This window comes from Podarcis raffonei, chromosome 1, assembly GCF_027172205.1.
Source record: "Podarcis raffonei isolate rPodRaf1 chromosome 1, rPodRaf1.pri, whole genome shotgun sequence".
NCBI classification, from domain to species: Eukaryota; Metazoa; Chordata; class Lepidosauria; order Squamata; family Lacertidae; genus Podarcis; species Podarcis raffonei.
In genome coordinates, this window is record NC_070602.1 from 77,798,869 (window position 1) to 77,822,736 (window position 23,868).

At 45.0% G+C, this 23,868-nt stretch overlaps 1 protein-coding gene across 4 annotated transcripts in view; it reads right to left on the reverse strand.

Annotated features, from left to right (window-relative positions):
• Positions 1-18,068: 18,068 nt before the first annotated feature.
• The window catches only part of KMT5B (lysine methyltransferase 5B), a 32,999-nt gene continuing 27,199 nt past the window's right edge, over positions 18,069-23,868 (reverse strand). For all 4 annotated transcript variants that reach the window (XM_053395434.1, XM_053395425.1, XM_053395452.1 and 1 more), the window contains exon 10: positions 18,069-22,568. In XM_053395434.1, coding sequence (XP_053251409.1) covers positions 21,097-22,568 — 1,472 coding nt within the window. In that variant the 3' untranslated portion in view covers positions 18,069-21,096. The remainder of the gene's footprint in view (positions 22,569-23,868) is intronic.

The window sequence follows — 23,868 nt, forward strand, 5'->3', positions numbered from 1 at the left end:
GCAAAGAAGGGGCAGAACTTCAAGTGAGCAGGGGATGACAGGCTGGAACCAAGAGACAGAGAGGATGGCTTTTGGTTGCCTTTTGAATCCAATGCTTTCCATAAGGGGGAAGACAGACCCTCATAGGATGTGAATGCCCTGCAGTCCATCTAGGCACAAGTTGTGTGTGTGTGTGTGTGTGTGTGTGTGTAAATAAAATCAAATATTGTAAAGACACCACAGTATCTGTTGTGCCTCATTGTCCCAAAAGGGAACACAGACCCCAGTAAGTATGTCTGCAACCCCTGGAATCTCGCAACATTCATGGAGATTGGAGCGGTGTGTAACAATACAGCCATCTGGCTCCATGCTGCCCTTTGAATGGACACATCAACAATCTGGCAAGACTCCAGCTCTATATTCCACCCCACACCCCTCCTTTTTATCAATGAGAACTGGAACATGACAACTCAGCTTGGCTACAGTGAACTTTGGCTGCAGTGTGAACTGTTTACTCTGGTCAGTCAGTGGGAAGCTCTAGCAATCAATCTCCAAAATCAACACTGTGCGTCATCAGAACTCAATGACCTGGTAGGTTAAGAAAATGCTCACTGACACAGACAGGCACACTCATATATGTCACTGCACAGTTTCCTGCTCTAGAGCCAATAGGGTGAATGTGGGCTTTCCCTGACCTGAATAAGACATGTACACCACTGCCACTCTGATTTTGGGCTGAACACACAGAGGATCTCTAGAGTTCTGTGCTATAAGATCCAAAGAGTGTAGCAAATCCAGATTCAAACTGTCTCCCAAGCATCCAATTAGTACCGTCTCCCAGCATGATATTAGTAAAAAAGAAAAGAAGAATGGATCAGCTCCTTCCCCATTCTTTTATCATTCTTTTTATGTTTCAAAAAGTACGAATAACACTATCAGAACGTTAGTCAGTGGTAGGATGATTTCTTACATCCATGCTGAAGGAAAGGAGAAAGTGTGTTTGTGTGTGTGATTGCCATATTGATGACACCATGCCCCACATAGCAATTATTTTTATTGTTAGGATTCATTCTGTCACTCTACAACTGAGATTATCTCATTTTCCTTTTTAGCATCGTACCTCATTCTACAGATACTCTGTTAAAATAGGAAGAATACCAACTGGATCAGCTGTTCTTTCAGAGGACTTCTGGATTCAAAGTTTAATTAGTTGCAGGGTTATAAAGGCTCAGCTTTGGAATGCATTTTCAAATATGAGATTATCTCCAGCAATAATAAAGGAACCTGCCCTTCCAATTGGCAGAGTGCCTTCGCCACTGAGCAATGGCAGGCTCTTCCATAGATGTAAGAATGAAGAGAAGGGATTTCAATGTGGACTGACCAGGCAGTTTTGAATGCTGCCAGGCTCTTTTTGGAAGTTAAGCACAGCTACTTTTTTTCTTTTATTTTAAGGTGATTATGGGCAATGTTGGGAGAAAGAGCCAGGATTTGGAGTGTTAGCACCACCTGCTGGAGAACCAGGTGACAGAATAATGGATATCATTATTTACTCTTTACTGTCTCTTAGGCAGCTTTTATAAGAGAATATTCACACTAAGATAACCCTGAGTGTGGGGTTGTGGAATCTACATTGCCACTTCTGAATTGTGATATGTATACATTTGTCACCATGGATCAGAGCTGGCCTGGGGAGCTAGATCTGTGGAGAGAGGCTCAGAACTCACAGGGTTAAGAAGTTCTGAGTGACGTCTCACATTCTGAGGCGTGGCTATGTTTACAGAGGGGAGTGTTTCTCTGTGTGTTTTTCTCTTTCGGTTTTGACCGAGAAGCGGAGATCATGTCTGGTTTTTCTCCGGGCTGAAGTACGATGTTATTCTACTCATTAAAGACTGTTGGAGATAAGAGGAAAGCCTGTGTGCAGTCTGATTTATTGCTCACACAAGCAGCAGTTTCCTCCGCTGTGTAAACTCTGCTACAAAGGCCAAAGAGGCTGGGAAGAGATTATTACCGGCACGGACAGCAGTGACGCAGCTAAGAAGAGTGCCGGACGCCATTGGCCTCCATAGGTTATGGGAGGTCAGCCAAGCTTTGGAAGCTGTTGCTGAGATGTGCCTGCGTGTGGGAGAAGCCAGCTGAGGAGGAGCTTCTGTTACGTGAGTAGGCTCAGCCCCGGGGGAGAAGGAAAATGGCTCAGCTTAAGCTGCCATGCCAGAAACTGACTAGCCATAATTGGCTGCAGTGGAGTTTTCAAGCAGAGTTTTGGCTAGTTGGGGAGCAGCTGTGGGATGTTGTACAGCGCCCACTGAAGGCTACTGGGAACGCAGAGACTGAAAAAGCTGCAGAGCAAAGTGAAGTTGAGAAGCGTGTGCTTGCTTTTTTGGCAGAGAATGTGGATGCACATCTGGTGCCGGTTGTCCTGGATGCTGAGAGGCCTGAGGCTGCTTGGCTAGCACTCCGTGAAGCTTGTGAAGCTGGGGTGGGAAGCAAGGGCCAAGATGGGGCTGCATCCGAAGGGGAGAGGCAAGATGGCGCCGGCCACATTCTTGAGAGCCGACACACAGCTGGGAAGAGCTGTGAGCCCTCACGGGGGGGCGAAGGGACTGTTGCTGTTACTGTTGCTGTTACTGGCAATGCTGAGCCTGGGGGCTGTGTGGATGCTGCAACGTGTCTGTGTGAGGAGCCAGGAGAGAGGCCAAGTGTTGGGAGCCCTTTACCCACCAGAGGGGGTGCAGGAAAGCGTCCTGGGAGCCCCGTGAGAAGTGGGGGGGCAGTGAGCAGTGAAAGCTCAGAGATGCCTCTGAAAGCTCCAAAAGCTGCCAAGAGCTGTTTACGTCGTGAGCCTGGGAAGCTGCAAAGAGCTAAAGGCTTCAAGGCCGGCCACCTGCAGCAAGGAGAGATAAGAGCTATGGAGTTGTGTGGGAACGCTGAGATAAGTCCGGTCTCCAAGGCAACTGAGAGAGTTGCATCTACGGAAGCTGTGAAGGTCGTGGGCAAGTCTTCCTGCCGGGGGGAGTCTGTTGCCGTGACAACCAGAGAGGACATCTGCAGAGGCTCCAAGGATGGGGGCAGCGAGAAGATTGTTGCCATGGCAATGCTTAGGGACAACTCCAGTGAGGAGAGAGTGCTGCGTTGGATCATAGACTCTGGAGCCAGCCATCACCTGATGACAGCGCCACCTGATGGACATATGTGGAACTGCAGGGCTGTTTCAACTGGGAAAACAGTTGTTTTTGCTAATGGGTCACAGAGACATTTAACCACTGTTGGAAATGTGTTTGTTTCTTTCTTGCAGGCGGAGCTAGAGGTTTATGTTCTCCCTGAGATAAAACATTGTCTTTTATCTGTATCATGTCTTTTACAGGAGGGGTATAAGGTTTGTTTTGAAAAAAATGTTTGTACAATTTCCAGAGGTGGAGAGCAACTGGTACGTGTTGAGAGAAATCAGAACAACCTCTTTGTTCTGGAAACACCTCTGGAGGGTGAGGGGAATGCTGGGAAAGCCACTGATCACACTCATGTGTCGTGTGCTTGCGTGTGGCACAAGAGAATGTCACATGGTTCCTGTGAAGACGTTCAGATGTTATCAGAGTGCACCAAAGGGTGCAAGGTAAGAGAATGTGGTCAACCTTTGAATTGCAGGGCTTGCAGAAAAGCCAGGAACAAGGGATATAATTATCCCAGGGTGGAGAGAGTAACCACAAAGCCTTTTGAGCTTGTACATGCAGACCTTTTAGGTATGCCACAGCCAAGTCTGGGCAAGGCCAAGTGGCTGATGGTGCTGACAGATGATTTTACGCGGAACTCCTGGGCTTTTTCTCTGAAAGCTAAGGAGGAAGCAGCGCAACTGATCAAGGATTGGGTTGCAGAGGTGGAACTAAGGTTCTCCACCAAGGTGCAGGGGTTCAAGTGTGACCGAGGTTCAGAGGTCACTGGGTCTGCTCTAAAGGGTTTCTTTCGCCAGAGAGGGATACGTCACAAAGTGACTTCTCCTCAGGAGAGTGGCGTGGCAGAGCTTAGGAGTAAAGCTCTGGTTCGAGCATCCGAGATCCTACTGGATGACTCTGGTTTGCCTCAAAGTTTTTGGGGGAGGCGGTAAAGACAGCCAATTTCACGATGAACAGGTGCTACAATTCAGTGGTAGGTGACACCCCGTATTTCCTGCTTCATCGACAGAAGCCGCTTGTGCATTTCTTTCGCACTTTTGGTAGCAGAGCCATGGTGCCTGTACCAAAGTTTCTGCAGCAGGAGGGTGGCCCAAGGTACCAGGAAATGATCTTCTGTGGATATGAGCCTGCGACAAAGGGATGGAGGTTCGCATATCCAGAAGGTGATCAGACCAAGCTTCTGGTCAGTAAACAGGCTGAGTTCTATGAGCAGGATGGTTGGGCAAGGCGCAAAGCGAGCTCTGACGTTCACTCAGATTGTCTGTGCGACTCTGAGGAGGAAAGAGAGCCAGAGCCTGAACCTGCTGGTGGAGACCAGGTCCCTGAACAGAGTAGGGCGTCTCCACAGGTTGTTAAGGGAGTGTCCAAGAGTGAGCCCTCATCTCCTGTGCGCATAATGGAGAAAGCTCACAGACGCGTCAAGTCAGAGGGGGAGTCTTCTGATGAGGAAGACGCAAATGCTGGCCCCAGTGGGTCAGGAGGAGCACCCCAGTTTGTGCCCAGGCGGTCTTCACGGGCTACAAAGGGAATTCCACCTGAGAGGTTTCAGGTCACCAATGCGTGGGTTGGTTTCGCACAGTGCGAACCTGAGGTTTGTGAGGTTCAACAGGTGCCTAACAACGATGCCAGGAAGGGGCGGAAGGCAATGGGGAAAGTGTTGAACACTCAGAAGTCCTCTCAGAATGTGATTCGAGAGGGGGTGTGGAGAGAGGCTCAGAACTCACAGGGTTAAGAAGTTCTGAGTGACGTCTCACATTCTGAGGCGTGGCTATGTTTACAGAGGGGAGTGTTTCTCTGTGTGTTTTTCTCTTTCGGTTTTGACCGAGAAGCGGAGATCATGTCTGGTTTTTCTCCGGGCTGAAGTACGATGTTATTCTACTCATTAAAGACTGTTGGAGATAAGAGGAAAGCCTGTGTGCAGTCTGATTTATTGCTCACACAAGCAGCAGTTTCCTCCGCTGTGTAAACTCTGCTACAAATGTGGAGTTTGGAACTGACAGGGTCAGATCTCCGAGGTGTCCTGCGTCTGGGAAGAAAAGGAGGGGGAGAAAAAGGAGGAGTCTGCTGTCGCAGAGCAGTGACGCAGCGCGTCTCTCTGTTTCCAGACTCACTTTCTCTTCTCGCTGAGCAGCAGCTTGGAACAGAAGCTGCGAGTGTGCTCTTGGAGCACGGATGAGAATGTCGGAAGTTTCGGACGGATTTATTGCCTTGTAAATAAACGCTTTAGAGATAAGAACTGAACTGTCTCTGGACTTGATTTATCCCTCATCTCACACGGACGGGACCGCTGCTACTCTGCTCCCTGCCAGGTCAGCTTCTGAACAGAGCTGCGCAAAGGGAAGCGTGACTGGACGCAGGGGTTTGATTTATGCAAAGGTTATGGACGTGTCGCGTTTCCTGCAAGTGTGAGAAGGGAAAAGGCTGCCAGCGACGTGTTGCTGTAATCTCCTGCCAGGAAAGGGCAGAAGGGAGGTGCCGGAGAGCGGAGCCAAGAGCCAGAAGGAACGGCTGCTTCGGAGGTCCGGCTTGCTGGCAAACTTGTGAGTACGCTGAAGCCCCGGGGGGGAGAAGAATGGCTGCTGCACAGGCACAGCAGAGCCAAGAGAGCTACCCCGGTGAGAGGCTGAATGGGGCCAACTGGGAGGCCTGGTCAAGAGGAGCAAGGGGGTGGTTTGTGGCCAAAGGGCTCTGGAGTCCAGTCCAGAAGGAGCCGGCCCCACCCATGCAGGCTACTGCTCTGCAGAGTGAGAGAGCGCAGAGAGAGCTTTGCCTGCTGAAAGCAAGTGTGGACGCTTTGCTGTTGCCCCACCTGGAGGGCGTTGAATCGGCTGAGGCCGCTTGGCAGGTGCTGAGGAGTCTGTGCGAAGGCTCAGCAGGAGCCAAGGGCCGGGACGAAGCCGAGGGCCAAGGGAGCAAGCTCCAGGCCGGAGTGGGAGCCACATCAGAGGGGGCTAGAGGACGCCCAGAGGGAGCCAGACCAGAGGGGGCTGTTCTGGGAGGCTGTTTCTATGCTTCGACACCTCTGTGTGCTGGAGAGCAGCTGGGAGCTGTGGAAGAGAGCGCAGGCTGCACCCCAAAAGGCAGTGGGGGGGCAGGCCAGGCAGGCCATTCCAAGAGCTCTGAGAAAGCGAAAGGCTTCGAAAGTTGTTTGTGCTTTGAGGCGACGTCCAACAGCGCTGGGAAGCATCCGCTAGAGGCCCAGGCTGCCAAGGACACCGGCCGGCGTGGAATGTCAACAAAGCAGGTTTCCAGGGCCGGTTCCCAGAAACGACGTGGGAAAGCAGCAGGCCAGGAGAAAAACAAAGACAAGGCGTCTTATCACCTCACAGCTGCGCTGGCGTCTCTGAGAAAAGGCAAGAGCCCTAGCCGGGGAGAGGCTGTGGCCATGGCAACCGATGGGAATGCTAGCAACGCCACGGCATCTGTGGAAAATAACCAGAGACACTCTTTATCTCTCGTGATCGATTCCGGAGCCACGCATTGTCTTGTGACCTCTAGAGGGCATTTGAGGAACTGCAAGTCAGTTAAAACTGGACGCTATGTTACTTTAGCAGATGGGTCTCAAAGACCACTGACTGAAACTGGTCTTCTTTATTGCTCTTTCATAGATCATTGGGTAGAAGCTTTTGTGGTACCAGAGCTTGCCCACTCTCTTTTAAGTGTGCCAGCCCTTATGGCTGCTGGGTTTGATGTTTTGTTTTCTAACAATGTGTGTTCCTTTTTCAGGAATGGGAAGAAGATCCACAGTGTCCAGAGAAGAGGCACGCTCTTTCTGGTCAAGATGCCCATTGAAGATGGGGCTGGTGGGAAAATGGGGCTGGTGGAAAATGGGGCTAGTGGAGAGTCCATTGACGATGCCCAAGGGCAGTGTGCCAATGTCCCACCACACCATGATTGTTTACACTTATGGCATCGCAGGTTTGGACACGCAGGGTGGTCATATGTGAAGAAGGCCACAGACAACACCATTGGGTGCAGGTTCAAAGCATGTGACAAATACCTAGATTGTCAAGCCTGTAAGCAATCCAAGGTCGTAACATGCTCATATCCCAGGTCTGAGAGGAAAACCAGTAAACCCTTTGAACTTGTCCATGCAGATTTGTCGGGACCCATGCCGACACCTTCGTTAGCTGGATCGAAGTGGGTTCTGGTTCTGGTTGATGATTTTACAAAACATGCGTGGCTATTTGCGCTGCAACAGAAGTCAGAGGCAGCTGCACTGATCAGGGATTGGATCACAGCGGTAGAGCTACGGTTCTCTACCAAAGTAGTTTCCTTTCAGTCCGATCGTGGGGGGGAGTTTACAGGTTCTGCGCTGCAATCGTTCTTCAGGCAGAAGGGTATCAGTCATCGACTGACGGCCCCCCACTCTCCGCAACAGAATGGGGTTGCAGAGAGGAAGTTTCGCACGCTACAGGAGTCAGCGAATGCTATGCTGGCAGACTCGGGGCTGCCACAGCGCTTTTGGGCCGAGAGTTATAGAACAGCTTGCTTCCTGCAGAATAGAGTGTTCAATTCCAGTGTAGGAGACACACCGTTCTTTCTGCTTCATCGGAAAAAGCCCAAAGTACATTTTCTGCGCACTTTTGGGTCAACGGCTTGGGTTCTGATTCCAAAGGCCATGCGCAGGAAAGGGGAGCCAAGATCCAGGAAAATGATCTTTGTGGGCTATGAGCCGGGTTCGAAGGCGTGGCGCTTCGCATACCCTACTGGCAACCAGTCCAGGCTGCTTATTAGCGGCAGTGCTGAGTTTTGCGAGCAGAGTGGGTGGAAGCGGCTTCACGGAAACCCGGATGTTCTGGTAGACTCAGATGAGGAAGAGGAGGGTGAGGCTGAACCTGTTGCTGATGAGCACAGTCCACAGCCACAGAGTCCAGAGCCGGGATCTCCAAGGGAGAGGCTCCGTATCTCTCCAAAGGGGAGTCCCAGGACCCCTCCACAGGTCTCTGTCAAGTCTGAGCCAAGGAGTGAACCATCCTCGCCAGCAGGACCAGCTGTTCGCCCTAAACGGCGCAGCAGGTCAGAGGGGGATGATTCTGACATAGAGGATAGGAGGGTTGATCCAGGTGAATCAGGCGCAGTTCCAGAATTCACGCTGAGGAGGTCAGCAAGATCAACCAAAGGGAAGCCACCTGAAAGGTATGAAGCCACGAGTGTCTGGGTTGGTGTGGCTAGATGTGAACCTGAATCCTTTGAGGATGTTCAGAAGTTGCCTCGGGAAGAAGCCAGCAAATGGCATGAGGCGATGCAGAAGGAGATGAACTCAATGGAGTCTCTTGGAGTGTTCTCACTCACACAGCTGCCGGCTAACCAGCAAGCTGTTGGCTGCAGATGGGTTTACCGTCTTAAACCCACAGAAGCAGGAGAGCCACAGTACAAAGCGAGGTTAGTGGCGCGTGGATTTACGCAGAGACGCGGAGTCCACTTCACAGAGGTCTATTCGCCGACTTCAAGGGCGGAGACTTTGAGAATGCTGTTGGCAGTAGCAGCACAGAGAGGTTGGAAGGTGAACCATTTTGATGTGGATGTCGCCTACCTGAACTCAGATCTCCAGGAGGAGTTGTACATGCGTCCTCCTCCAGGGTTCGAAGTCAGTGAGCCAGGCGTTGTGTGGCGGTTGCACAAATCCATCTATGGGTTACGCCAATCTGCCAGGAATTGGAATATGTGCCTACATGAAGCCTTAGAAAAGCTAGGTTTTAAGAGATCTCTTGCAGACAGTTGTCTTTACATTAGAGATTCAGGCTTGCAACAGCAAGTGGCACAGGTGTTTGTTGATGACATCTTGTTGATGGCAAGGACAAGTGAACAGGTGGAGAAGTTTGCTAAGGAGCTTGGTAAGCGGTTCAAGCTGAAGCAACTTGGAGATGTCAAGTCCTATCTAGGCGTAGAAATCGCAAGAGCAAGTGATGGAAGCTTTTTGCTTCGCCAGAAAGGTAAGATTGAGCAGTTGCTTGAGAAGTTCAGGATGTCTGATTGTGCAGGTGCCAGATCACCCATGGAGGCTGGGTATGTGAAGGAGTGTCAGCAAGTAGAACGCGTGGTGTTCGAAAACACTGAACTCTTTCAGTCAGCTCTGGGTAGTCTGTTGTATCTGTCACAGTGGAGCAGACCAGACATAGCGTTTGCTGTCAATCTGCTCAGTAGAGAGGCTTCAAGTCCTAGTGTACAGGCCTGGAATGGTGTTAAGCGGGTGCTACGTTACCTGCAAGATACCAAAGACTTTTGCCTCAAGATGTCAGCTGAGGGTGATGTTAAGCTGACCGCCTGGGTGGATTCGGATTGGGCTAACCTTGAGGACCGCAAATCAGTGTCAGGCCTAGTGGTGAAGTTTGGGGACTCAGTGATTGGGTGGAGGTCCCGGAAGCAAAGTCTCATAGCGCTTTCATCTACTGAAGCTGAGTTCAGTGCGCTATCAGAGGTTTGCAGAGAACTGGAGTTCTATGTGTGTTTGGTCGAGGAAATCTGTGAAGAGGATTGTCTGCCCGTGGTGGTGCATGAAGACAATCAACCATGCCTTAAATTAGCTGAGACAGGGCAATTCAAGGCGAGGACCAAACATTTGGACATACGTTTCCAGAATGTATGTCAGAGCGTTCATGAGGGGCTAGTTGCTCTAAGATACTGTCCCTCAACAAAGAACCTCGCTGATGGTTTCACAAAACCATTAACCTTCCAGAAGCACGAGGAGTTCTGTGAGGGTCTGTGTATGGGGAAAGCTTTGATGGCTACTGTCTCCAGACGCAGGACAAGAGGGGGTGTGGAGTTTGGAACTGACAGGGTCAGATCTCCGAGGTGTCCTGCGTCTGGGAAGAAAAGGAGGGGGAGAAAAAGGAGGAGTCTGCTGTCGCAGAGCAGTGACGCAGCGCGTCTCTCTGTTTCCAGACTCACTTTCTCTTCTCGCTGAGCAGCAGCTTGGAACAGAAGCTGCGAGTGTGCTCTTGGAGCACGGATGAGAATGTCGGAAGTTTCGGACGGATTTATTGCCTTGTAAATAAACGCTTTAGAGATAAGAACTGAACTGTCTCTGGACTTGATTTATCCCTCATCTCACACGGACGGGACCGCTGCTACTCTGCTCCCTGCCAGGTCAGCTTCTGAACAGAGCTGCGCAAAGGGAAGCGTGACTGGACGCAGGGGTTTGATTTATGCAAAACAAAGGCCAAAGAGGCTGGGAAGAGATTATTACCGGCACGGACAGCAGTGACGCAGCTAAGAAGAGTGCCGGACGCCATTGGCCTCCATAAGATCCACTGTAACACTTCCAAGGGTGGGTAGATCCCCACCCACCTGTCAATCACCTTATGTCACAATGAATTCAGGCAAGCCATTTTTCTGCACTGCAAAGGGGTGGGGGGGTGAAGCCCAGTCAACACATCTGATAAAAGCGTTGGGCTAAGACTAGGGAGACCTAGGGTCAAATCCTTACTCAGCTATGAAGTTCACTGAGTTACAGTGGGCCTTCCTTACTTTGTTTCTATTGTACTTCACAGGGCTGCTGGGAGGATAAAATGGAAATGGAGGTGTGTGGAGAGAAACACATATGCTGCCTTGAGCTCCTTGGAGGAAAGGCAGGATATAAATGTAGATTGATAGATCATTCAATTATTTATGATAAAATTATTTAAGACTCGTAACCAAAAGTTTTCCAGAAGTGGAGACAGCGAAGGAATCAGACAGGCCAATCCACACAGCCGTTTTGCCAAAGGCACCAAGTCATGAGTTCTGTTTGGCGCGGTGAAGTGTTGTGAGCGCTTTGATGCATATCGCAGCCCATCAACTTTCGATTCAACCCAGAGTTTCCTTCTGGTGGGAGCGCAGTGTATATCTGTTATCAAAGCATCCACAAGCTCCCTTGAAAAGCTATTTGCATGAGAGGAGGAGGAGGGGCTGGGAAATAAATGCACCATAGCAACGTGGTACCACAGAATAATGCAGAGGGACATTTTGCTCCCGAGTTATATAAAATGCTAGAAGTAAGGCATCTAGATAAAGAACACGAAGAGTTTCCTTATGAGCTCCATTCTTCTTTATCCCAGCATTTGCTATCACATTATAACCTTGGCATGTGCGGCCCAGCGCCATCTGTTCTCTAGTGGCACCTCTCAAAGCTCTTTGGGGAGGTCTTTGCCAATCTTGCTGTCTGGGATTTTTAGGCAGAGATCCCAGGAGGCAAACCTGCCTCTTGCTAAGACACAGTTTTGCCCCCTACACCACAGCCAGTGTGGTGTAGTGGTTAAGAGCAGTAGTCTCGTAATCTGGTGAACAGGGTTTGCTTCCCCGCTCCTCCACATGCAGCTGCTGGGTTACCTTGGGCTAGTCACACTTCTCTGAAGTCTCTTAGCCCCACCCACCTCATAGAGTGTTTGTTGTGGGGGAGGAAGGGAAAGGAGAATGTTAGCCGCTTTGAGACTCCTTCGGGTAGTGATAAAGCGGGATATCAAATCCAAACTCTTCCAAACTCTTCTTCCGTCTCCTGGACTTCCGGGTTAGCGCCATCGCCTAATGGCGGATTCCCTCCGAGCTCCGGAGGGAATCGGCTTAGTAGGGGTCGGGTCCTGCCGCGGCGGCGACGCGGGGACCCTCAGAAACCACAGGCGCTGAAGCCTGTGGACCTGGTGACTCGGCGGGCACCATTTGCGCCCCCCCGACCCGCGAAGGAGCCTTTTTAAAGGCTCCGGAACGGGGGACGGAGAGCGGTGCGGTGCTGAGAGTCGACTGCTTCCCCTACTGAGTGAAGCCGCATGCCATGGACGGAGAGCGCTGACTTCTTTCTCTGAACATTTGGATTAAAAGTAACAACCCGTGAGTAATACGGAAATTGGACTTAAAAAGGGAAATTTTTCTTGGGAATTAGGCACGACCGGGTAAGGTGCAAAGAGGAAGTCCGCCTACCCGCCTTGTAAACATCTTAAAGCAAGGATTTTATAACTAAGGTTGAGAGAACACCTTTCTCTTTTGTGGATAAAAGCAATTAACTCCACGTTTTGGCAATATAAGTGATTGTGCTGGAGGATAAGAGCTAATATTGAGAGCGGAATTGTCACCCCTCCCCCAGGACCCGGGAGCGATCGGTGAGAAAGCCTGCTGAAGAGATATAGAAGACTTTGACAGCTGTCAAACTAGCTGTCAAAGTTGGGAAAAAAGGAGAACTTTGTTTCTGTTGTCTTTGCTGGTTATATTTGTTACAATTTGGTAATAAATTGTTAAAAATAAAGAAGAAAAGGCTAATTTGACTTTTGGGTTGGAACTGGAAGATACTAAGAAACCAGAACCCCTCTAGAGGGGGTTCAGGACATTACAAGAATGGCTGTAAGTGGAAAAACACTGGCTGAACTGGAGAGGACTTTTTTTCTCTTGGGAAAGTTACAAGAACAAAGTGATGTTTTGGCTACAAATGTTACAATATTGAATGGAACAGTAAATAAATCTACTGAGCCTGGAAGGGACTTGACTCAAGTCTTTGCAGCTGAACAAAAAGGTTTTGTAGCTGAACTAAAAATCTCGGCAGCTGAACAAGAAAAGAAATCTGAGAAATTTGAGAATGTGAGGAAAGAGATACATGATGATTTGAAGGAAAAGGAAGGAGGAGCTATAATGCCACAGATGATTAAGGAGAGCCAGAGGCCGGTTAAGATGGATACAAAGGAAAATAAGATCAGGATGATGAAAATTTGGTTTGAATTGAAGAATGGAGAATGGAGAGATCTCCTTATGTGGAGATCTGAAGACCTATGGATCACAAACCTGGCTAAAGTGGAAACTGGAGCTTTTGGGACATTTGGACATAAGAGAAGCAAGAAACAAGATTTTGGCTCCACTTTCAAATATGGAGGCCTGGCTGGTAGAAACATGGACCTTATTGGGACAGAGCTTCTTCGAGATTTGGAGTTCAATATAAAGGACTATCAAAAAAACCGGCAGAGAGGAATTGAGAGAGAATTAAGAGCCTCGGATGTGAGGTCGCCAGGCTGACAGCAGATAGACTGATGGACATTTGCTGGGGTTCGAAACCGGGAAAGAGGGGGTGGGGCTTTGGGAATCCAAAGGGTGTACAATTATACTCTGTTTCTTTTAATATTGTTTTGCTACTAATATAAAAATGGGGAATTCGTGGAAGGGAATTGGGGTCGACCTTAGAAAAAGATTTTTAAGAATAAGTACTGATGTATAAGGACTGAGGTTTATAAGTTAAAATTGGTTAACTAAAATGAATTAAAGAAAATAAGGTAAAGTTTGGGGACAAGAACTTGCTGAGCTAAAAATTGGAACTGGAATACAAGAAGGGGAGGTGTGGGGAAGTCAAGGAAATTGGTTATTGATAGTGAGGAATGTAAATTTTATGTGTTTTCAATTTTTTTTTGTTTTTTCTTTATTTTTTTAAAATTTCAATAAATATTTATTTTAAAAAAACACAATCTCTTCTTCCGTCTCCTAAATAGGCTTATTCTGAGTAGGGTGGCTGTGGTGCTTATATCAGTCTCATGTTGACATTTAGCACAACTTACTATTCAATGTGTGCAGTTGATTTCCTAAGGAAAAAGGACTTTATGTAAATGTCTGTTTTAAAGTATAGGTAGAAACCTGTCATTCCACACCCTACCCAAAGAAAATAATCCAAACGTATTTTTAAAAACACACACACACACAAAAAGGAAAAAGCAAACATCTGATTCTATGAGGTGATGTAGGCAATAGGCAATAGCACATAGGAGCTGGTGTTCAGGTTAAAGTGACAAGTGTAATTGCCATATGCTGGTGGGCAGCGGCGTACCCGGGTACATACGCCCCCGAGGGGGTGGGGCGTGGAGGGCGCCCTCCCATGCACCACAGTTCAGAGGCGAGGAAGCTGCTGCCCACTTTCCTCCTGTTCTCCGCTACTGGTTCGCGCCTGACCTGGCAGTGCAGTGGGTACACCTCACTGCCGACTCACCTGCTCTCCGCCGCCGGATCAGACCTGGATCAGGCTTGACCTGGGGGCAGTGCTGCAGCCAAGGTGCTGTTCCTCCTGGCGCTGAGCCAGGCTCCGATGATGAAGCCTAATGTGGGGGGTGACTGTTTGTGCTCCTCTCAAAATTGTACCCGGGGCCACAGCACCCCTGGCACCTCCCACGCTACACTTCTGCTGGTGGGAGCACATGCAGTGTAGTTAAGAGCGCATATAGCTACACAATAACCAGGGGTAGCTAAGCTGTGGTCCTCCCATGTTGTTAGACTCCAGCTCTCCTCCAGGATTGGACAATATTCATCTGGAGTGCCAAAGGTGACCCATGCTCTAAATGTTAGGATTACTATAGTATGACACAGTTTTGAATGCTAAAAAACAAACTTCTGTGCAAATGCTACACATTATTTTTTAAGTAGCTTAAGTTGGAGAGTTCATCCTGCATGTTATGCAAGGACCAATAAGCCACATGATCTCCTCTAGCCTGTAAAAAATAGTCAATAGGTAAGGATGCTCTTGCAACTTTCAGGCCATCAATGAGCCAAAGGCAGCTATTCACATCAGTGTCTATGTGTGGACAGAATATATTTGTTATTAGGTACTAGGAAAAGGTAAAGGACCCCTGGACGGTTAAGTCCAGTCAAAGGTGACTATGGGGCATGGTGCTCATCTTGTTTCAGGCCGAGAGAGCCGGCGTTTGTCCACAGACAGCTTTCCAGGTTGTGTGGCCAGCATGACTAAACCGCTTCTGGTGCACAGAGGACTGTGATGAGTGCCAAAGCGAACTGAAACAGCATTTACCTTCCTGCCACAGTGGTACCTATTTATCTACTTGCACTGGTGTGCTTTCGAACGGCTAGGCTGGCAGAAGCTGGGACAGAGCAACAAGAGCTCATCCCATCGCGGGGATTCAAACCGCCAACCTTCTGATTGGCAAGCCCAAGAGGCTCAGTTTTTGGGGGGCGGGGATGGGGTGCAGAATAAAAAGCTCCACACACAGCTCTGCCTCTACGGAACATTTATGCAAAATGAAAGTCTCCAAAATGTGAAAACATCAAGCCATGCACTGGAGCATAGCAAGAATAGGAGTCAAATGTTATGCTGAGTACTAAATATGGTTCACTGCGAAAATCAAAGGCTGAGGGGCAGCAGGCAGTTGTTAAGGTAGCTAAGTGTTCCTCACTGACCTCTGCCAGTTCAGATTTTGTGAATGCAGCCACCAGTCCAGTTCTTTCCAGTCAATTCAACACAGGTAAACATAGTGAACAACCATCCGTTCACTTAAACCTCTCACCTCCCTCCAATGTGACGAAAGGCAGTGTTTCGTTCCATACATGGTTATTTCTTTTTTTTTAATGGCAAAACTAACCACTAGTCAACTTATTTGGATGACCTCAGATGGCACCAGCTGGAGGAAAATTCTCTTCTGCTACAAGAGATTTAGCATGTCACAGCTTGAGAACCTCCAAGGAAAAGGTGTAAAGTTCTAAAGTAAAGCAAAGTTCCATTGGGCACTTTGAAGCTTACCAAGCTAAAGGTTTATAGAAGTTCAGCCAAGAAAGAAACAATAGCCAGCAGCAGGGTTGCCAACAATAGCCAGCAGCAGCATAGCCCTTTATTTTGGAGAACTGGCCTTTATTCCATGCTAGTTAAACAGAAAGCGTAGGAATGTTTTTTATATTCCATGGATCCTGGGGAGACACAGTGCACCCCACCCTTTAACTTGGGGTCATTTCCCCCTATTTGACTGTTAAGATTAATGAAGTTACGGTATTATGAACGGGTTTGTATGAATGGGCTTGTTTTTTGTAGTTCTATTTTGCTGAATTGAACTTTAAGGGATAGCCATTTAATACCTTGGCATTTACATACTACTGCCTTATGATTTATTGCATTATTTTATGATTTGTATTTTGGTACATTTTGTCAGTTTGGATGTAAACTGCCTTGAACATAATATTAAAACTATATAAATAGAATAGTCGTTGACATTACAGACTCGTAGATTTTGCCATTATAGTGCTGCTCCTTTGCAGAAGAATGATTATTCAAGTAAGTGGGAGAAAATAAACAGATGCCCTTGGGAACACTGAGAAAGACAAGGAGCAGGATTTGCTCCCTTTCAGCTGGTGGGAAGGTAGAGGAGCAATTCTAAAATCATGTGCTTGTGGGCTCCAACTCCCATCAGCCGCAGCCAGCATAGCTAATGGTCAGGATTGATGGGAGATGTAATCCAGCAACATCTGAAAGGTCACATGCCCCCCCCCCACTCTGTAGCTGCAGAAGGGAATCCCTGTACGGCATCAGCCCTCCACCCCTCCGCTAATATATGGACAGTGCAGCTGAAGATATAGCAGTCACAGGGAAAGCCCAGCAGTAACTGCGTTTCTCAGTTTTTCTGGTCCTGCCCTCAAAATCCAGTTAACTGAACAAAGGAGAGGGCAGACAGCTGTGTGCCTACATCAAAGTTACATTTTATCCAGCAGCTGCATGGAGGATGCGCTCACAGTTCTGGGAGCTCAGAGAACACACATTGACTGTATTTCAGCTTAAGCACGATGTGTGCCTCCAATTTTAATCCAGAAATAAGACTGTTCAGTGGGCATCTAAAGTTTGGAAACTATCCTAGAGTCAGCAGAACTACGTCCCACTAAGAGCTAACAGAGAATGTTGAAAACCAGAAACATGTATTTTAACACACAAGCTAATTATGCAATACCATCACCACCGGCGTGCTGAAGGATTTCCCTTGTTTCATCTGCTTTACAACTCAGTGAGAGATATAACAGAAACAGGCTTGGATATAGGAAAGCCAAGGTCTAGTGGGCTGTTCTGTCTCTCTACTCCCCACTAATACAATTTTAAACAGATAAGGGAGGTCCTGCTCAAGTGATTTCTGATTTACATACTTCACAGGTTGCTTTTTGAGTCTAAAACGTGGCACTGTGCTCCTTGGATGAAGATTAAGAGACAAAACTATCAAAAATAAGAGGATAAAGCATGTTAACTCCATTCTTCAGCCAAAAAGGCTTCCAGAAAAGCTCCTAGACCTAAACACAGCAAATGATTGTTTGTTCAAACCACAGTTTGCTAGTAAGTCCGGACATCAAACTAGGAACCCACATAGAAGCTCAGTCAGTAGAGCATGAGACTCTTAATCTCAGGGTCGTGGGTTCGAGCCTCACATCGGACAAAAGGTTCCTGTATTGCAGGGGGTTGGACTAAATGACCCTTGTGGTCCCTTCCACCTCTACAATTCTCTGATTCTCTTGATAAGCAGCTCTAGAGATGGGCACAGCTTCAGGATTTGAAGGCTCCCACTCCACCAATTATTTCCTGAGCTTGATGCTGCAACAAACCACGTGCTGTTCCTAACCAACAATAGCTTTAAATTCCAATACTTCCTGCATGGAGGGGGATAAGAGAATTCACAATCCCACAACTCCTGCATGGAGTAACAAACCACAGTAGTTTGCTCCATCTGAACTGGGCAACTCTCATCATGAAGTAAAATGAAGAATGAAGAAACTGTTCTGAACTGGGGATTTTTTTAAAAAGTAACTGGAGCAGCGTCTCCTTCTGCACCCCTATTTTAGATTCCTGTGTTCTTCAGTATTTAAAGTGTCAGGTGAGAAGCAATTAGAGGAAACGACACTTGAATTCCCATTATTCAAACTGTCTGACTAGATCCAATTTTGTTGTGGTACACAACACAGCCACAGCCTCATATCACAATAGTCTAATGTGAATAGAGTTTCTGTTTTTTTGCACGGCCGGACTATTCAGTTAAGATGCTCCCAATGCTGTACTTGACTGGGCTATTTGCCCAAAAAACAACTTTGCACAGGTTCATGCTGAAAACAAGAGCTACCAAGTGTTCAGTTACACAGTCTCCATATTTTACACGCAAATCTGAATGTTCACAAAGATAATTAAACATTTTAAAAGCAGGTAAAAACTTGTTCAGAGCCAGCTCAGTATTTAATGAATTTAAAATTCCAAATTTTTGGTCCCATTTATTTCGAATCCATATTGGCACAAATAAAAATTGATCACTATGTACACTAATTCTCTCTTAATACATTTTGATGGTTCCATTTTATATACTGGATACAGCTCGGAGCAAGCGTTAAAGTTATTTGATACTCAATAGATTACTGCAAAAGCTGAAGAAAATCCTTTTAACAGCATCAATATTAAATATATTTACCCGTCATCAATATTACAGATATATAATTCAATTATATTTATTGCATTTGGAATATGTTCGTGACAACATAAGTTATGGGGAAGAGGGGAATGCCAAACACTCATTTCAGTTCCGCAATTCTATTTTTACTAGAACTGAAATAAAATTTCAATGTAAACATCTTGAAATCAAATTTCAGCAATACAAACTTTTACCACTAATTCACATGACAAAACTTCCAGTTTCCAAGTCAAATTCCAAACTTTTGAAAGATTTCCATTAAATGTAACCCTTCTGGCATCATTAAAAGCAGTCTCAGTTATAAAATTAAAGAACTGCTCAGGAATAATTGTGGGCAGTCCGACAGCACTTGTTTCTTAATTCTCCTGGGACAATGACTGGGCAGTTTTGTGCCCAAGTTCATTTAACTGATGTTTAAGGGCATGTGCTTTGAGATGACACAAAACTGGCCAAGGATGGGTCCTTTTTTCAAATTTGTTTTGATGTTTGTGACATGGGGTGGGGCCTGGGGTGTAGCTCTTCTGGACAGTACAATTGTGCTTCATAATAATATATTGTACATCTTCAATATTTCTGCAGGCTTGGGCAGACCATCCAAGTTTTGGGAACTACCCATTCCTCCAAAAGCATGCCACGATCAACGGCTTTTGTAATCCTCATCTGCTGTCAAGCAAAACAAACTGGATCCTTGCGTTACTTGGCAATATGGACTCTATAGCAGTGCTGGGTCTTTGGAATGCTGTTACAGTAACAAGAGAAGCCCCAATACATGGAGGGAAAGCCCATGTTGTGGATCTTCCCTATATAAGTGTGAACATAATTCTGCTTTGTCCAGAATTTCCCATGCTACTCTGACAGCAGCAGAAGTAGCAGCAGCACTGTTGTAGCTATTATGCCAAAGTATCATAATAATTCAATCAAAAATACAGTTTCTGCTCCAAGGAAATCAGGTTGTTGTTTTTTGCTAGAAAAAAGTAATACACCACCCAAATATGTGAATGTATTTATTGCATACAAGATCAATAATTTGGTCTGAAAGTGGCCAAATTTTTGTAGGGTTTTTTTTTTTTTTGCATAAGTAATGTACAGGAAAAAGGAATATAACTGGAAGCAATGAGGAGAAGACAGCTGTGCACAGACTCACCGATTACCACACATTACAGCCTTCTCCAATTAAACAACTGCTTATTGTTATGAGATGCTTACCCGAGAACACAATTTCCCCATTCAGAAGAGCTCCCCTATTCATTTCAATGGAGGGCTCAATTTGCATTTTTGAGTGCACAAAGATCTGTCGATTGGTAAAAACTGCCTGTAAACATATATCCATTATTGTGTGAAGTAGAAACTTGTAGAAAGCAAGCCAATGTTCTCAGAAATTCTGTATCTAGGATTCTGTGTGAATTTCAGTGCACAGAATTGTAAAAGCTGAGCAGCCCTGATTGATTCTTCTTCAACTGTCTTTTCAAACCATTTGAGATGTGCTTTCAAATAAATGGTTAACTTATATCCTTAAATTCTCCACCAGTTAATTTCTCACTCTAGTTCTAAAAAAGTGAACTTCTTAAAAAAACACAACTCAAAATGTGAGCTAAAACAAAACTTTTTTTTAAAAAAATCAATGATTTAAAACTAGGTTTATAATTTCCTATTTATTGGCATGAATGTTTTTCTAAACTTAAAAACCCTTCTGTAAGTTATCAATTTTTATGACAAAATTTCTCACAACACACAAATATTTACAACATATACATTTTTTTCAGTCCTTTACACTGGATCTCAAAAGACAAACATTTTTATAGATCACCACAGAACAAAAGCTGTGACTTAGGTTTTTTTCTTTTAAATTTCATAAAACTATCATAAGTTAAAGTGAATAGGTTTCTTTAAATTCCTTGTAGCATTTTACAAGTGCAACAGAAAACTATGAGGATCCAATTCGGATAGCTGCAGTTCATTGGATAAATGTTGCCTGTTGTAATCACATTGTTTCACAGCAAGTTCTTGAAAAAATAAGCACCAATCATTCTTGCAAAGAACAATTTTATCTAAAAGTATCGAAAAAGTGTTAAATACAAGGTGTTTTAATTTACATAACAAGAAATAAATACACCATATCCAAACTTGGTATTCTGCATACTGCTACCTTTGTACATATAATGTACTAAAAGTCAGCAAACTGTCAACACCTTTTTTTTTTAAAGAAATCAATTTGACTTCAAACCAACGGTTTGCTACTATAACAAAGGCCACAAACAGTACGTCTGGGGACAGCATACAGTGTTAAAACTGACAAACTCCAAGGGGGAAAACATCTAGCAAATAAACTGAAAAGCTTTAGTTCATTGCTGGTGATATTAACATACTAGAAAACCTTAAATAGGCTGCTACTATGATTTTTTTTTTTTAAGATTGTTTAGTCAGATGTAAGAGCAAAATAATGCTCTCACGGATTAAAAATAATTGTGAAGCCACATTATTGTGATTTAATTAACCTGCATGGAAACATTTGATGGCATTTTTGTAATTTTGCTTGAGCCTTTATTTTACAATAGAGCATTTTTCTAACTTAGAATTGCACATAAGAAGGCTATTAAAAAGTACAATAAAAATCTGCACAAATGACTTAAGGAGTCAGTATGCTGTACACTTTCTACAATATTATGTTGATATAAGTGAATAAACAATAAAGAAGTGCTTCCACTAACATTTTCAGAAAGTTCATCAGTTGAGGAATAATTAATTGGAATTTTGTTTTTTAAAAAATGGACATCCTGTTCAGTTTAAGACCTGTAAGCTTATGCATTGAGCCTTAAAGACTGATCTTCTCGTCTCCTGGAAGAAATGTCAATATCTATTGAATCCTTGCCGACTATAAGCCTTAATCGCTTAGCTGGAGGCAGAGGAATAAAATCATCTTCAAAATCATCATCATACTCATCCTCTTCCTCCTCCTCTTCCTCTGCAGATGAAGAATCATCTACAGTTTCTTCTTCATATTGACTATAATCATCCACTTCCATTCGTGACTCTAACAGAGAAAGAGTATCACTACAACATACCCCGTTCTCATGGAGGTCATCAGAATATGTTCCCCTGTTTTCTTCTTCTCGCTTTAGCTGTATTTTTAATTTTGTTGAACTACTACTTGATCCTGAGTTAAACCCATTATTAAGCTTTGCTACATATAGATTATTATCTTTTTCATGGTCTTTACTAAGTTTGATGCTTATTTTTGAAGAACTCATGCCATCATCTTCTTGGTCGTTTGTCTTGCTGTTGCTATCATGCCGCCTCCGAAGGGTCAGTTTGGGAATCCCAGAGCTGTTTTCAAGGATTAGTTGTGCATCATACCTTGTGATTCGCCTTTTCTTTTTGCTTTTTGCAGTTCTAAAACGGTCCTTTACTTTGAAAGTGTCCGAAGTCACAATGGAGCAGCCACCGGAGGAAGGGATGCAGTCTTTATAGCCAATGGCTGAATCCACAGCATTGTTCATCTCTCCTAGGTCAGAACGTGAACTGATCAAATCTGGCACTTTGTCCTTGCCAGACAAGTTGTGTGCAGGATCAGTTTCCTCCGTTTTCAAAGATGGCTTCACCAGTCTTCCTTGTCGGGATTTCTTTTTGGCCACAACCCTGTCACTCTTCTGACACCTACCCTCCCGCTTGTGTGATGTCCCATGAGCCGGCTCACTCTCGTGCATCACAAGAGACTGCTCCTCCAAGCTATCGGTTCTCACACCAGTCAAATTGTTTTTATAGCTATTCAGCATATTTGGTTCAAGCTTTAAGTCAGAGGTCTCCTTCAGATTCATTCGTGTTCTCATCGACCTCCTTGTTATATACGTACAGGGTGATATCTCCCCAGGTTCATGAGCACCTTTCACTGAATTTAGTTTATATTCTCGTGCTGCATGCCTCGTTAAGCAGCCCCCAGAGACGGCAACTTTTACTGGTCCCTCTGTGTCTTTTTCTTTCTTAATGGGCAAGTTTTTATACAAGACGATTTTAGGCTCTTTCAGAACCAAGTTTCCCATTTCGAGTTTTCGAGATGCATGTTTCTGCTCTGGCCTTTTGCACTGGTTTCGTAATTTTATCTTTGAAAGTAAAGGCTTTGCAGGCTTTTTCAATCTCTTTGGTACCCTGGAATTATTTAGATGAGTTAGTCTGGATGAGGTAGAATTTGATGAAGCTGGAATTCTTGAAATAGACTGCCTTGTTAATGTTCTACTCTTACTGCTCTTTTTTACACCAATAGATTTGCGGTTAGCTGAAAGAGTAAACAGAATAAAGTTAGATTTTCTTTCAAAGTTATTTCTCACGCCTGATTGCTAGCATGTAGTAGTAACATTTCCTCTGAATCTAAACAGGGGCTCTATTATATGTACATACAGCACACAGTGTTGAAGTTTAGCTAAATCAAAAACTGTCCACAGAAAGTCACTGAATACTGCCTATGCAGACCTTTGAAAATATGGTTAAAATATTAATGAATAGTGATTAAAAATCACTAGCAAATCTATCCAGGAGAGTATAAGACATATGTCTGCTATTTCTAAGCCACATTTGTAATTTTGGCTCCTAACCCAAGTTATTCACCAATAATTTACATTGGTATAACCCTATTAACTATAAAAAGTACTGTACCAGTAATCACAAACTAACTGCATGCAATCTGTTCAGTTCTGCTTAAGCACTGAAAAGAGAGAGCCATAAGAATTCCCGTTTTACTATGCACTTATTTCTTTTTAATGGACTATAATTACTTTGAGATACCGCATTGTCTGTGTTCTGCCTGTGGATAAAACACAAGATCTGTCTGCTCATGGATAATTTTTTTTTAAAAAAGAACAAGTTTCTGGGCTTATCTACACTCATCGTGTTTCATTGTTAGGATGCCTGTAATTTCATACTGGAAAAAGCTATCCTTATGTCTTTCTTGTGTCTAAGGCTCCAAGAATTCTGTCCGCTTCTCAGTTGTCAACAGTGATTTAGCAGAGGGTTAGCAAACATGATGTCCGTTAGATGTTATTGGACTACAACTCCCACCATCCTAGAGCACTGGCCACACTGATGGGAATTGTAGTCGAAGAAAAACTAGAAAGTACCACGTTGGTTATCCCTGATTTATCATGACAGCAACAGTTTCATGGCTCTGAACAAATTTAAATTTCTGACCCTCTATGATTCACATATTGTGATAATTTATTGCCAGACAATGAAAGCAAACTGAATGGTTATTTAAGTGACAGGCAAAGAGTATAATTAGAAATACTACCAAAATAGCTGACATTTGTAAAGATAAATGTTTTTTTCCTACTCAACTTGCTAACTTAACACCAAGTCAAAAACTGCTCTGTAATTTTTAATGTTTATTTATAACTGATAATTATAACGATAGGGAAAACCCTTTTAGTACAAACTGTTAGTCATTTTATTACATTTTGAGGCACTGATTATATATATCCTGGAACCCTCCACTCTAAGTACTCACATAAATTTTCAGAGGCCTAACAGCACGTTATACTTCTGAACAGAATCTACCCCCAACCCTTGACTTCTGAATGAAA